This window comes from Drosophila teissieri, chromosome 3R, assembly GCF_016746235.2.
Source record: "Drosophila teissieri strain GT53w chromosome 3R, Prin_Dtei_1.1, whole genome shotgun sequence".
Classification (NCBI taxonomy): domain Eukaryota; kingdom Metazoa; phylum Arthropoda; class Insecta; order Diptera; family Drosophilidae; genus Drosophila; species Drosophila teissieri.
The window spans coordinates 17,087,651-17,102,218 of NC_053032.1; the positions used below are offsets into that span (position 1 = coordinate 17,087,651).

General features: G+C 44.8%; 1 protein-coding gene across 1 annotated transcript in view; it reads left to right on the plus strand.

Annotated features, from left to right (window-relative positions):
* The window catches only part of LOC122619267, a 92,963-nt gene that overhangs the window by 40,448 nt on the left and 37,947 nt on the right, over positions 1-14,568 (plus strand). The window contains exon 4 of the mRNA XM_043796085.1: positions 10,131-11,398. Coding sequence (XP_043652020.1) covers positions 10,156-11,398 — 1,243 coding nt within the window. The 5' untranslated portion in view covers positions 10,131-10,155. The remainder of the gene's footprint in view (positions 1-10,130; positions 11,399-14,568) is intronic.

Consider the following 14,568-nt stretch of genomic DNA (forward strand, 5'->3'; position numbering starts at 1 on the left):
TATGCATGTGGCAAATGTGATATAGGCTGGGGAGCGACGAGCTGCTCTCTTATAAGTATCATTTTTTATGGCTTTTCATTATGGCTGCATATATAATTCTTAATAAGAAAGTTCGAAGGAGCCAGCAGCAGCGCAGTTTGAGAACATGAGGCACATGAAGCCAAAAGTGGAACAAGTTATAAAGTTGTGTATTTTAATAGGCCATCGCAAAAATAAATATGAACTTCGCAGGGATATCGTTAACCACACATTTTGTGGGTCACCTCCGATGAACTCTTGATTTCACTCCTTTTCCGCGATGTACTCATACAAAAAACCAAAATAAAAGCGAGCTGAGAGTAAGCCATAACCATTTGATTGGCGTGAAAAACAACTCCAGTATCTAGTATCCAGTATCCAGTATCGGGCATCAGGAGCCTGGCATCTCTATGATTTAGTGTGCCGGGGCCACTTGACAATAATTAACGCAAATGGCATAATTCGCTTTATGGGCGCAACATGATGATGACGATAATGATGATCGTGCGGATCCTGCAATGACTGTAACTATGTAGTTAAAGAGGAGTGCTCGACGCGCTTTCAACGCCAACGCTGAAACTGAAATTGAAACGATCGCCAGACCGCGTTGCAAGTTCCCTTCTGCCACTTCCCAGTTCCAAGTTGCAAGTCCCCAGAGCCCCGCACTTCCGACGACCATCGCTGTAGACCGACCCCACCTAATGAGGCCTTTGTCTGTGGGCCGTTCTCCATCCCATCTGAGTCCATATTTCCATGACTCACTCTGATTTTCACTTGGCTGCGTTGGTTTTTCCTCGCAGTCCAGTAGGTAGTAGCTACTTGGATTACCATGCACACAATGTAAGGTCAATGAAATGCATTACAAATATGTGAATATTAAAGTTTCCACAAAATGTAGGGAAATACTATATAGCTTCATGCAAGTGATCACATATTGAATCACTCTTCTTCGTATGTGAATCCAAGGGTATTCTAAGCTTCGTCCATCAAGTCGGCAGTTTCTTTAGATTTGCTGCACTTTTGCGTGCTGCCTTTTGCCAATCGACTGTTGCATCTGCCAATGACAACAACTGCAACAAATGCTGCAGTTGCAACAGCAACTACAACAGCAACTACAAGGCGTTGCAGCTTGATAAGCGATGCTTATAAAAGAGCCGCTTACATGCACAAAAGCCATGCTCGCAGATTGCATTTGCAGCTGGTATGTATGTCCCCTCTCGAGAAGGAAGATAGCCCCGAAAACCCCTCGAACGCCTGCTTTCTTTTAATTGCAATTGCAGTCGCAGATATTTACAATTCCACGCACATTCACAATCAGAGGGAGCCGATGGATGGGCCCACAGAAGATTGCCAATATAGCCTCACGCCATATCAAAACGTCGAAATCTGAGCGGTGCTGCAGAGTGTTGCAGAGTGGTGCAGAGTGGTGCAGAGTGGTGCAGAGTGGTGCAGAGTGGTGCAGAGTGTTGCAGAGTGGTGCAGAGTGGGGCAGGATGGTGGTGGTGCCGCCGCCATCCACTTGGAATATCATCAGAGTGCACGCCTTAGAATTATTGGCGCTAGACATGCAAATAATCGACGGTCCTCAGTCTGCGATCCATTCGGTGCATTCGATCCATTGGCCCGTGGCTGCGGCATTCTAACGAGTTTCGTAATCGTCTGGTCGGCATAAATCATAATGGCTTTATTTATGCCGCGACAGTTGTTACAATTCTATCAGCGCACTGCGTTTTGCCCAAAAAAAACAACAAATTTCGATCAAATGGAATAAACAAATTGTCTATTGGGAGCACTAAGGCGTCCCCAATTTTCAGTCATGCCAAATGTTTTTCCCATCCCATATTTATTGTAAATTGTTTCAGTTTTCCATTTTTTCTTTTTTTTTTTTGTTTTATTTCATTTTTGGGGCAACTGTGTCCAAACAATTGTGAGCTTCAATGGAGCCAGCAGCTGTGTTTGTTTTTTTCTTCTTACCCCAAGCAATAGAGCCGAGAATGAGTTACGACCTCAGATGGCTAACCACATTGGCGGCTCATTAGGGACACAAAAGGGTTTACATGGTAACGAATTAACATTGAAAATATACACTTACCACACCTGAAGAAAGCAGAACTGTAATGATATTATTTTTACTATTACTATTACTTTTGTAGTATAGAACATCCTATACCTTACCACAAGTTTCTCCTACTTGAGACTTTATCTACCTCACACATTTTCTAAAGTTGTCTTTGATAATAAGTATTGGAGTAAAGACTCCAAAAATAAATATAACGAATTGTACTATACTTTCAATGCTGGGTTCTTAAAAATGCTCATACGAGTATGGGATTTTGTCGAGTGCATCGAACACCTTGGGAGATTGAGATTTCCGAAATCTCATTAAAGAACCCAGCATTTGTCGCTGTCAAAAGGGGGAGCACGAAAATGTGTCGGGCATGTGGAAAAATCCCTTGTTCATATTTACGTTTAACACCTCATTATGACGACCCAAAAGCCGCAGACAGACATCGAAATGTACAAAGGGCCACAAAAAGCCACAAACAGACAGTCAGACAGACAGACAGATATCGGTGGCGACAAGCCCTCGGACCATTCGCCCAATAATTTAGAGAACAATTACGACTCTTCAAACGGATCGAGGCACTTGGGAAAATGCAGCTAGCGGTACTGCATTGTGGCGATCATTAGTAAACAAAATAAGTCGGGTGCATTCACCTGCGCACTCCTGCACTTCGAATGGGTGGCGAGTACTCGATATTCCGAGATGCATCCGCGATGCAGCCGAGGTACTCGGGATGTGGGTCAACTGGCAGATTAGCGGCTCATCGGGTTCAATCGATCGGATCACCGATCAGCAATCACCGGCCGTCTGATTGATTGGGCCCAATTATGGTGGGGTCTGTTATATGTATGTATGTACATACATGCATACTCGTACGTGTATTAAATCCACTGGCGACTTTGATCCCCCGAGTAAACAAAACTGTAACGAGTTATGCACGCAAGTCAAATGCGAATTCAAATTCAAATTCGAATCTGATTTTGATATTGATGGGAATTGAATGCGCGCGCGATATGTTATGTTTATTTTGTGGTAAACATCCGGACGTGCAACAAATTGTTGCATATTGTGCAGGAAGCATCGTGCAACAAGCTGCTCCGCCATAGGGCGTACATATTTTTCAGTTTTTTCGGGTGGGGTTTTTGTTCGGATTTTTTTCCTGATTTTTTATTTGGGGAAAAAGCACAGCACTTTTCCCGTTTATTTATCAATGAAGTTGCCGGCAGTGCAGACGTCTTTCGATTTCGATTTCGTTTTCGATTCCGCATCTCGTGGCAGTTCGTCGGTGCAGCGTGCTTAATTCATTTTTTAGTGCATTTAATTAATATGTGTGCGACAGCAATATGTACACAATTTATTGCAAGAGGTGTGGCCTGGACTTTAAATATTATTTCCATACGATTTGTTTTTGAAAAACCCCTACGTTTTGCCAGCGAAAAAATATATTTAATTTATGTGTCTCTTGTTTCTTTGCAGGTAAATGTAAATTATGCAAATATGCTGAACCGTTTTGCCTTTTGCGGTGCAGATCGCGTGCTTAGATACGTGCCCGCTGGTGTGAGTATGAATACATATAGTAGTCCTATAGCCATCCAGCTGAACGTGCCAAAATGTTGACATTTATTGTGAGTGAGCCACTCAAACGGGGTTGGGCTCCGTTGCCCGTTTCATTACTGTTAGACTAACGAGATCAGTGCGGCGACGAGGCTTGAAAAATAATTGTCGGCTGCTTAATTGTGGGTTAGCGAAAATTACGAATTCGCTTAATGAGAGAACAGATAAACTCAAGGCTGCTCGCATTGCCAGCTTGTAAATACTTTGTAATACTTTTGCTTAAATAGGTTTGGATTTGGAGCTTGGCTTTCAGAGTGTGAATAAATATTGTTCATTTATAATGTTAAATATTATATATTAACGACGCACTTGTTTTATCTGGAGTTTCCATCTTTTCAAAGCGTCTAAATCACCCTCTTTACACGCAACATTGCGCATACGCACTGTGGCAGCCCGCACACTCAACTCGAACGTGCCACCACCTGCTGCTCGGCGTTGCCAAAAGGCCACTCTTTAAAATTCAGCCGGCGTCGAGAGTCCTTGACACCTTTCTGTGCATTATTTTAATTACCAAATGCGAAACGCGATAAGCGCATTCCAACGCCACAGCACTCGGGCAATTTGTCATCCTGTTTGGCTGCCGAGAGGAGTGCACTTGGGCATTTGGGTATTTGGACATTTGGGTGACTGAATTTGCTTTGTTTTTGCTTAATATTTATGCTATTTATGCATGTGCGCGCATGCTTAATTACGGGCCCGCTAAAACTGTCACCATCGCTGAGGCCGGCGCATTTGTCAAATTGACAGCAGTTTGCCGCTCAGAGTTGCGCTCACAGATTGCGCACTTTTTCGCTTAATCTTGGCCAAGACTCTGAGGTGAGGAGAAGGAAAGGAGGGCAGGGAAGTTGGACGTTTTTGACGCGCACGCGCAGAGCTTTCTGACTCGCTGAGCGCTGCCTGAATAATGCCCGCTTGGCACGCACCTCAGAAAAATAAGCAGAAATAAAGCATATGTCTCTGAAAAAAGAGCAAAAGGAAACCAAAGTGCCACAGCACACACACACCTCGCTATAACGAGAAGCGATCATATTTCATGTGCCAATAAAGCAGCCAAGCCCCGTTTTTTACTGGCCGCTCATTGTTACGCTCTGGGCCAAATCGTAATGATATTTTCATTAGCTCGGCCTTTGCCAAAGAGACCCCGACCACGACCACGCATGGCCAACAATTGAATTTCTCGATTTGAAGTTCAATCGCACAATCGCACGGCTGCAGGTGGGGCACACACACACACTCACACACTCGCCGGCACAACTAATCGCACTGAGTGGCCATCGGAAAGCGTCAATAATGCCGCCAATTATTGGGGGGCAAACATTTGGCCAAGTCGAGTATTTGCACAAGGCGTCCTTGTCCTTGGCCCTGAAACTCTGCAACTCGAGCGCAACTCGAGTAATCAAAACGCTTGCGGGCGCAATTTGGGATTTAAAATTGAATAAAACCGAACAAGCACAGACTGAATTAGATTTTTCCACTGCAAAAGTGGATGAGACTAATTTACAACCATAGTTCGCTTGTAATTTTTATATCATGAAAGAGAGTAATTAACAACCATAGTTCGATTGTAATTTTTATATCATGAGTTATGAAAGCTTGTGGATTTAATAGTACTTTGAATGAACTTTTCAAGGAACCTGGGATATCCTTTTACTCTATAGGAGAACCCACTTTTCTTGTCCAGCTGTTTCCCATCTTGTTTGCTTAATTTTTTGACAAACTTATTATGCACTCAGCGGGATATACAAATGGGCAAGCAAGTTAATTTCAATAAAAAGCCTTCACTTCAATCCGCTCTGCGTTTGCGGCCTTTGGCATCGCCTGTCAGCAGAGTCTGTCAGTCAGCCAAGTTAGTGAGTGGGGTGGTGGGAGGGAGCAGAAATGCAACTCGGGGGGAGGGAGTGGGATTTGGAGTGGGAGTGGGAGAAGCCGCCCAAAAAGAGGCAAGATGCAAACGCATCGGCCACGTTACCGTTGCCCATCGGCTGACTCATGACGCGACCACGTCCCGCTGTCATTTTAGCCATTTGCGTTGTCAGTCGTTAGCCATATACGCCATATGCGCCACATACAAAAGGATTTGTCCGTTTGTCCGATTGTCCGTCGTGGCCCAAGGCGCTTTGATTAATTGCCGACTTAGAGCGAATCAAAGGAGGAAACACGAGGAAAAAAGGATGTCAGGCCATTCTCGTTAGGCGCAGACCGTCAAGCCGAAACGGAAAACAGAAAACTGAAAACGGAAAACTGAAAACCTAAAACTGAAACCGATGCCAAATGCAGCGAGCCAAAAGCTGACGTGTGGCGTTGGCGTGAATCACTTGAGCCAAAAGGTCAGGCCAACAAGGTTGAAGAAATGCAAACTGCAGAAATTAATTGCCAAGTTTGTCTGGCCTGGGAAATGCGGAAATTAATTGGGCGAACCGAACAAACGACAAACTTCGTGGCGCAACAAATTGGCAACAAATTCGCCTGGAAGCAGTGCGCACTAGCTGCGCACTAGCCAATAATAAATGGCCAATTCGTAAGCCAAGAAAAGGAAAAAATCGTAGTACGTAGTAGTAGCCAAAAAACAAAGCGTTTAGCTCCTGCGCATTTTTGCGTGAAGAGAGCAGCCATTCCAAAGAGAAAAAGCGGAGAAAGAGAGTCATTACCACGCACTGCAACTGCAACTGCAGCCTGCAGTCTGCAGCCTGGCAATCGGGGGTCAAAAGGTTAATGGGCAGCATTAATAGACATCGTACGAGGCAATCGGGCTGGCCGCTTGGCAATAGCAATACCCATAGCTTATGCTTCAACTTCAGCTTCAGCAGAAGTGCACAAAGAAAAACCTCTCTGTGCATTGATTAAAAAATGCTTATAATTAAAGTACATACTTCAGCTCTAAGGATCTTTTCGCAACTTTTCTTTATGTGTTTCTTAGTTCCTATAGGTAATAAACTTAAATCAAGGATAACTGAAATGCATAAGAAACGATCTCACATTTTCCTGCAGTGCATTGCTATCTGCGGTTGGAAAAGCCATCAGCATCAAACGCTAATGTCGCCTTGATTGCCCGGCCCTGGGCTGGAAAACTTTCCTCCGATCTGGGGGCATCAAAACGAATGCGTATTTAAATCCATCGAATATGTTATTTCACAGCAATCGGCGACGAAAAGCGAAACTTTCCCACTCCACGGACTCCGGCGAGTAATGCACTTATGAGAAGCCAGGCATGGACAATTGCGGCAATTTGTATGCACTCTGCCGACTGGCCGTGCATATGATTGACTTATTGATTGGCTGATTGATCGATTGATCGATTGCTCGATTGCCAGCCAGATGGACAGATCGCTAAAGTGACGAACTGGCTGACACTAATCCTCGACCAGACCTCAATTAGCCAAGCTGACAGTCGCCAGCGGGCAGTACCACATTTCTATACTATATAGTTGCACATACATATATGTACGAGTATATAAAGTCGCCGGTTCATAGAACTCGGGCTACCGTTATGCGGCACTACCTATATATAGCTCGATTTGGCCGAATGCTAATTATAAGTACGCCAAATCGAGAGTCTAGACTTCATAAATAAAACGCCAATCGAACCAACTACGTGCCACGCATGCGCATATCGATTTATTTATACTTTTATACATACTACACTCGTATATTGGTGAGGGGCGAGTTAATGCATTCGCAAATATTTACGATGTCAAATGCATTGAAATTGCAATGCAAATGTGCAAAAATGTTGTGTTTATTCGCCGGCGTTGAAGCCCATAAATCACGACTTAAACATGCGAGAAAATCGCCCCAGAAGCCGAGATATGTTGCTTGTTTTGTTTGGGTTTCAGTTTTGGTTTCTCAGTCTTTGTTGTGGATTACAAAAATACTTAGTAGGGCGACTTGGAGGCACGACAGCCTGCCTACCTACCTACTTAACTTTTAATTTATGCGTAAGTGTGGACTTAGTAGCTTTTCAATATTAATTTCATACTCCAAAAGAGCACGGCATGTGCAGGCCCATAAATCACAATAACACACAAATAAAGCATGGTTTATATCCATGCCGCATTCGGATTTATTACGCAGATGGGAAAAAAAGGGGGCAGCAGCCAAAGTCATCGCTGTGGCATATTTTAATTTATGTTTCCGATGTCGTTCCTCGCTTTACGATCGTTTTTTATATACACTCGTATATATGCCCCGGATTACTGCAGCAGGGCTATATTAGCTGGCAGCTAAGGGAGCGCCCAGAAATGGGGATCTAATCCAAGTGTCACAGCGAAATCAACGAAAGTTTGGCTATCTCTTTCTCCAGATAAAGAGTATTTCCTGGCCAAGCTGCACCTGATCTTCAGGCCCTATGATTAACTGCGCGGCACAACCCACTGACTTTATGGCCCTAACATATTTGACAAATAGTTGGTAGCCCAGCTGATGGCAGCTTCGCTTGTAAGTTGCATTAAATTGATGAAGTTTCCTCAGTCAGTCCCCCATAATCCGTTGTTTTCTTTCTATCATATCTTGATAATTTATTGTATTGGATTGGGTTTTCAAAAGGTATCTCTTCGTAAGGAGAAGCAGCAAAAAAACTGGGCTGGATCGGGGAGAGTAACTCAACTAGGAGCTTGACCCGTTTGGGGGCTTAATTGTACGGCGTTGGCCGTCAGCAACGCGGACAGCTCCTACGATTTGCAACAAATCCTATTAGAGCTGCCCGAAAAGTGGCCGCAGCCGCTGCCCGGGGCTTTGGCAAACACACACAAATTTAATAAATAAAATAAAATGGAAAATAATCATAAATACAAAGAGCGCGCAGCTGTGCCACAAGCCGCCACAAAAGCCGTCCGTAAGTGGCAAAGATCAAGCCGACTCGCGCGGTCCCAGGCTAAAATAAAAAAAAAAGTATATACATATATATGAAGCTGAAAAAAACTTAGCAAAGAGCCTGGCTTTTTGGCGAGGGCGTGTGTAATTTGACATCTTCATGAAATAATTAAAATTATTTATTGTTAATTTATTTTCACTCTGCCGCAACAATAGATAAAGTGAAAGATAAGCGGCATGTGTGTGCATTGAACAATTGAAATTAATTTGTCAAGCGTTTGACAGCCGCGACCACGCCCCCTTCCATCAAAGAGGCGACGCTTTTGCGGCGCGGCAATGTGGTGAAAGGAATGGAATTTCCGAGGCGAACTTTCACGGCGAAAAGCTTTTAGCCGGGGCCAGCGCTGAAGGTCAAGCCCGCTGGCCAATAAGGTAGCAGTTAGTCGAGTTCGCAACCGGGCCAAATGCAAATGCCAAATCACTCAGCGAAAGAAAATGTTCTAGGAACAACGTAGAAGTGAATATTTCGAACCATTCAATGAAATACAATGATTGGGTATAGATACAAGATATGATGACTAACTAATAACATCTTTAGGCTACTAAAAATCTATACAAAATTGGTCAGCTCCCATTAGTTTATGAAGACATGAAATCGCTTAGCAATGACTCTCTGCCATCCCTTTGAAATCTGATCTAAATCACACTTGCAGCACACTTAGTGCTTATTTTTCTCGGTGTGCTTCTGCCACAACAAATTAATCAGCGAGTGGCTGAGTGGCTGGGTGCACTTCGGTGGGCGGCAAACGGCAACTGGGGAACTCTGGGATCTTGTGAGATCAGCAAGATTTCGGCTACCTGCTGTTGAGCTGCCCTGCGGCCAAAAATCGCGAATGCAGCGAATGCAATTAAATGCAGTTTGCGGCTTGCAGGGTGCAGGTTGCAGGTTGCACTCTTCTGTTTTCAGTTTTCAGTTTGCAGTATGCAGTTTGCAGTTGGCTGGTCTGCACGGGCAGTTAATCATGCATCGACAGCCGGCTTTCTGCCGGCAAAACAGCAGCTCAACATTTTGGCGGTCACTTAGAAGTGGTGCCCGTGGAAAGTGTTGCGCAAAAAGCGGCTGGCAATTAAAACACGTTGTGGCTTTGCCTCTGCTCTGCGCTGGCGATGTGGATGTGGATGTGGATGTGGATGCGAATATGGATGTGGATGTGGCTCCTGCTGCCATGACGCACAGATGGCGATGCTGGCCAAGAGTCCACACCGTGATGTGCGCAGCGAATCGGCTTTCAACGGAGCTCCAATCCACAATCCACTCCATTCCGCGGCAGGAATGAGGAAACGTTTTGGTGAAAAGCCGAGACGCGTTGAGAAATGTGGTTAATTGATTTTTGTTTTTGTGTGTAATTAATTTATGGTTTCCTTTGCGATTCACTTGGAGAATCGTCGAGTTTATTGTTTATATGCCAAACAGGTGTGTCATGGCGTTACAGTTGTGTAAATTGAATATTAACAGAAATATTTAGAAGGCTGTATGATTCCTATGATCCTTCTTCCTGTTACCTTGCAACTTTGCCACTTTACTTTACTAATCAAAGGGCTGCTTCCCCTTCCTATCTTGCAGAATCACCCTGCATGGCTATACGACAATGTCCAATGCTCGCGAGCTGGCATTGATCGAGAAATGGGCTGACATTGCAACGCCGGCGACGCCGAATCGGCCAACACTATCGCCAACATCGCCGCCAGCACTCCATCGATCCATCGTGAAGTTCTGCTGCTGTCCGCAGCGGAGGCGCTACAATCTGAAGCAGGCCAAGAGCCACGGGGGCAGCGACAAGTCGAATGTGAACACGCTGCATGCCAGAAATATATTCGTCGATAGCGATTTCAGCTATATTGATGATGTGCCGCGGCGACGCCAAGATTGCCACAGCGATTACGACGATTGCAACTACGACTACGACTACGACTGTGGCGGCGATAAAGCAGATGAGGAGGCCAATGATGTCGCTGCTGCTTCAAGAGACGACGGAAATGTGGCGCTGATATTAATGAATCAACGAAATCTTTCCGAACAATGGCGGCAGAACAACAAAGGCAACAGCAGCAGCAGCAGCAACAGCAACAAAGCAGCAACTAAAACTTGCGCTGTCACAAAGAGCCCGCAAAGTGGCAATGAGCAAGAGCAACACCAGCAGCAGCAACAGCAACAGCAGCAGCAGCAGCGACAACCAACCCAAAGACTAAGCAATAGCTTGCAAGAGCAGCAGCAACACTTGCAACAGCAACAGCAACAGCAACATAGCAATAAGGAAAATACACTAAGCTACGACAACAACAACAAGCCGCACTGTAATTATTGTAAATTACCCGACACCGCCGATCCCCAAACGAATAGCAATAGCAATAGCAACTCGAAAATTGATTCACCGAAGTCGTCGCAGAATAAAATGACAATTACGACAGCGACGGACACAGAAACAGAAACTGAAACAGCAACTACAACTGGCGAGTGTGGGCTGCCAGCAGCAACAACAGTCGCAGCAGCAACATCCGAAGAGTTTGTGGGTGCTGCCACAGAAGTGCTGTGCAGCGATAAAGCAACATTGACAGCGGCAACACCAGCAACACCAGCAACAACTGCTGCAACACCTAAGCCCCGCATTGCGGCGCGTCCGACCACGCCCTGCCGCCTTAAGACTGTGATCAAAACGACAATGGTGAAGCGAAGTCCTAGCCATGACTCAACGGCAACGGCAACAGCAGCACATGTGTTGCTGCCACACAGCTGCAGCAGCAACAGCAACAGCAGCAGCAGCAACATCGGTGCCCATGACGAGCCCAGACGTTCGGTTAGGGAGCGCATCGCCGCCTTTGCGGCAGGAAATGGTAAGTTTGTGCAGTTCGCCCGCTTAATCAGCTTTGGCAACTAAGTCGCATTGTCGGCGGGGCGGAAATGTTGCACATACAGTGTGCACACTGTGGGAAATATCGGCCTGGGCTAGGCTCACACTCATTAGGCTAGTTAATAGCCGCCTTTTTATTGTTACTAATTGATAAAAGCCTGCGTTCTAGCTGGCCAGAGAGAGTGCCCAACTGTGGGATCATGAAAAGTATTTAAAGAAGTCCATAAAATATATGGAGCACTTTAAGTTATGAGTATAAAGATAGCACTTATATAAGAACAATAAGGGAAGCGCTTGGGTACTAAACTTGTAATCCAGTGTTGATATTCTACTTCCGTATCAGAACTACTTTTTGCATGAAAATGTTAAGGGGACTCATTCCCTAAACGTGATTCTTTTCAGTATCGTAAGTGCTTCAATCATCCCCTTAGGGCAGCCAAGTCACTGAAGGTCATCAGAACCGAAAGCCAGCTCAGATCCTCGTCATTTCCTGTTTTGAAGTGCTCACGAGATATACATACGTGTTTGCCGATCCAGAGATAATATGCACATAAATGCCAGAAAAGTGAATTACATCTCAGATAATGAATCTCAAGCATCTGAATCACTTTTGCACGGCCAATTACTTGCGAATTCAGTGAAATCAATTGAAAGCAATTAAATGCGGTACTAACATACTTGGAAATAAATGAAGTACGAGTACTGACACGTAGGGGAAACTTATAGAAACTTTGGGCGTGTGCATAACTTTTTCGTTATTACTTGTTGTTACTTTTCTTTATGTTGTTCCGACTTCGAAAAAAGTGCATGAATTATGCATGACGTGGAGCCTTTGGGTTTTCGTTAACATGGCACACACCTTTGGCATTTACTATAAAGAGTCGAATCTATTACAAATCAATTAAATGCCGCAATGCTTAATAAAAAGCCACTTAAGGCGGCATTAAAAACTTCCCCGCAAACTGTCTGCCGCCCATTGTGGGCATTAATAATGTGAAAAATATTTATTATAAATGCGTCTGCATAGCTCTGGCAATCGACTGGGAAAGTCGTAAAAGTCGAACGATTGCCGTTTGGGTGCAGCTCGAAAACGCACTTGCAGGCGGCCCAAAAAAACGAAAAAAAAAACCCAGAAAACGCTGAAAGAAAAACACTCCCCGGTCAGCATTGTCACCAGCCGTAAAGTGCACTCCATTTGATTCCAGCCACGCCCCATAAACTGCAGTTTTGCACACACAAAAATCAAAAACACACAGTAAAAACTTGAAAAAAGGAGAAATAAAAAAGAAAACTGCATGGCAGCGACAAAAGGCGCAACAGGAAACACGTACACACGGCAATCGACGTCATGAGTGCGTATTATATCATTTTGATAGGCAAATGAGGCTTGAAAGCCGCCAGAGCCCGTCGTTCCAAAGACCCAAGCCCCCAGGCTCCAAGGCTCCCAGCTCCCAGCTCTCAGCTCCACGAGCCCTGCCCTTAGTTTGCCTGGGATGTGGGATATCGAATATTTAAATACCCTTGGCTGGTGCTTAGAAGTTCCGGAAGTAAGCAATACTACACTATACTGAACGAAGAAATGTGGAATAGTTTCACATGGTTTTGGCAGAAAGAACGCGCTAATATGGTATTGAAATGTATGTAGAAAATACAGCATTTTCCTCTGAAAATATAGTGTAACTTCGATTCTATTAGAGGGGAAAACTCCCTGAAAACGGTAGGGTATCGAGCTGAGCCCAGAGAATTATCCGCACTCGGGCGGCGTCTTAGGGCGCCTCTGATCTGCGCTGATCGGCATGACGAAGACGTTGTCCCAACCCGACACACGTCAGTTCGGAGTTTTTCACATCTGGATGCTGGATGCTGGACTGGGGAATCTGGGGATTCTGGCTGCTGGACTGGGGACTCTGGGTGCTGAACTGGGCATTCTGGATGCTGGGCAGTGGATGGTGGACTGGCTTCTTGCTCATCGCCCGCTAATCGCGTGTCCAAGTGTCCGAGTGCTCGCTGGTGCATTTTTGCCGGGCTGACAGCTTCTGCTGAGCTCATTTCATTGCATTTTACTTATTTACTCGCTCTTAGTCATTCTGCGCCACACGGCCAGTCCAGATGAAATGCATTGAGGTAGGTCCCTCCGCTGGGTGCAATACTCGTACATACATAGATGTATAACAACTGCATAAAGTGCACAAGCTGCTGGCAAATATTGACCGTACGCGGACTTTCTATGAGTGTGCGCTTCACAGGCAAAATGGCTTGTACTTTTGCATTGTTTTCAATTAGGCACACACAGTGACACCTCTCCACCCACTCCACCCCCTGCAAGCATTTTTTTCCAATCGACAATTAATCACGTTGAAGTGACCTCAGACAGCGAATCAATCAGCAGCCGCAAAATGAAAAATAAAATAAAAACCAACACACAACACACGCCCATCAGTGATCAGTGAGTAGTGAATGGACTGACTGGACGGTGGCCATTTAGCGGACACACCCGGCAAACAATTTTATTTCAAGTAAATAAGCAAATAAGCTAAATGCGTACAAATGTTTTGTTTTCGAGCTCTTTGTTGGCGTTTGCAGAGCCACAAAATGCGAACGCGAACGAGTGCACAGGTACCGCAGATTCCAGTTTCCCCAAAAGAGTAAGAATAGAACTTGTGGGCAGTCATCAAATAGAACAATGCTTGCGAATTTTATTTCTGTCCGGCGTGTGTGTACATATCCGCTTTTTAAACTGCTAATTAGAAAGCCAACCAAATTATAGCTAAAATTAAAAATATCCACAGGTAAATATCACAAGACTTGAATAGGGTTTTACTTAACTCGTTGGTTCTTCTGATTGAGCTGTATAAAATATAATATAATCCTATTTAAATGGAAGTAAAATCATTAATGGATGAAAATACATCATAAAATCGTTGTATACCTTATTATGTTAGTATGTACCCTCATGTGTCGCCCGAAGAAAAGCAAAGAGAGTGCGAAGTGCAGTCGAAATTGGGGGAAGACCTCCCACGAACTCGCGACGCGTCACCCACACGGCGGCAAAGAGGCGTCCTTATGGGCCGGGAGTACCGTTAGCGTTGCACAATTGAAATGCAGAAATAAAATACAACAAAAAAAATGCAGAAGAAGAAAAGTGCAGCCGAG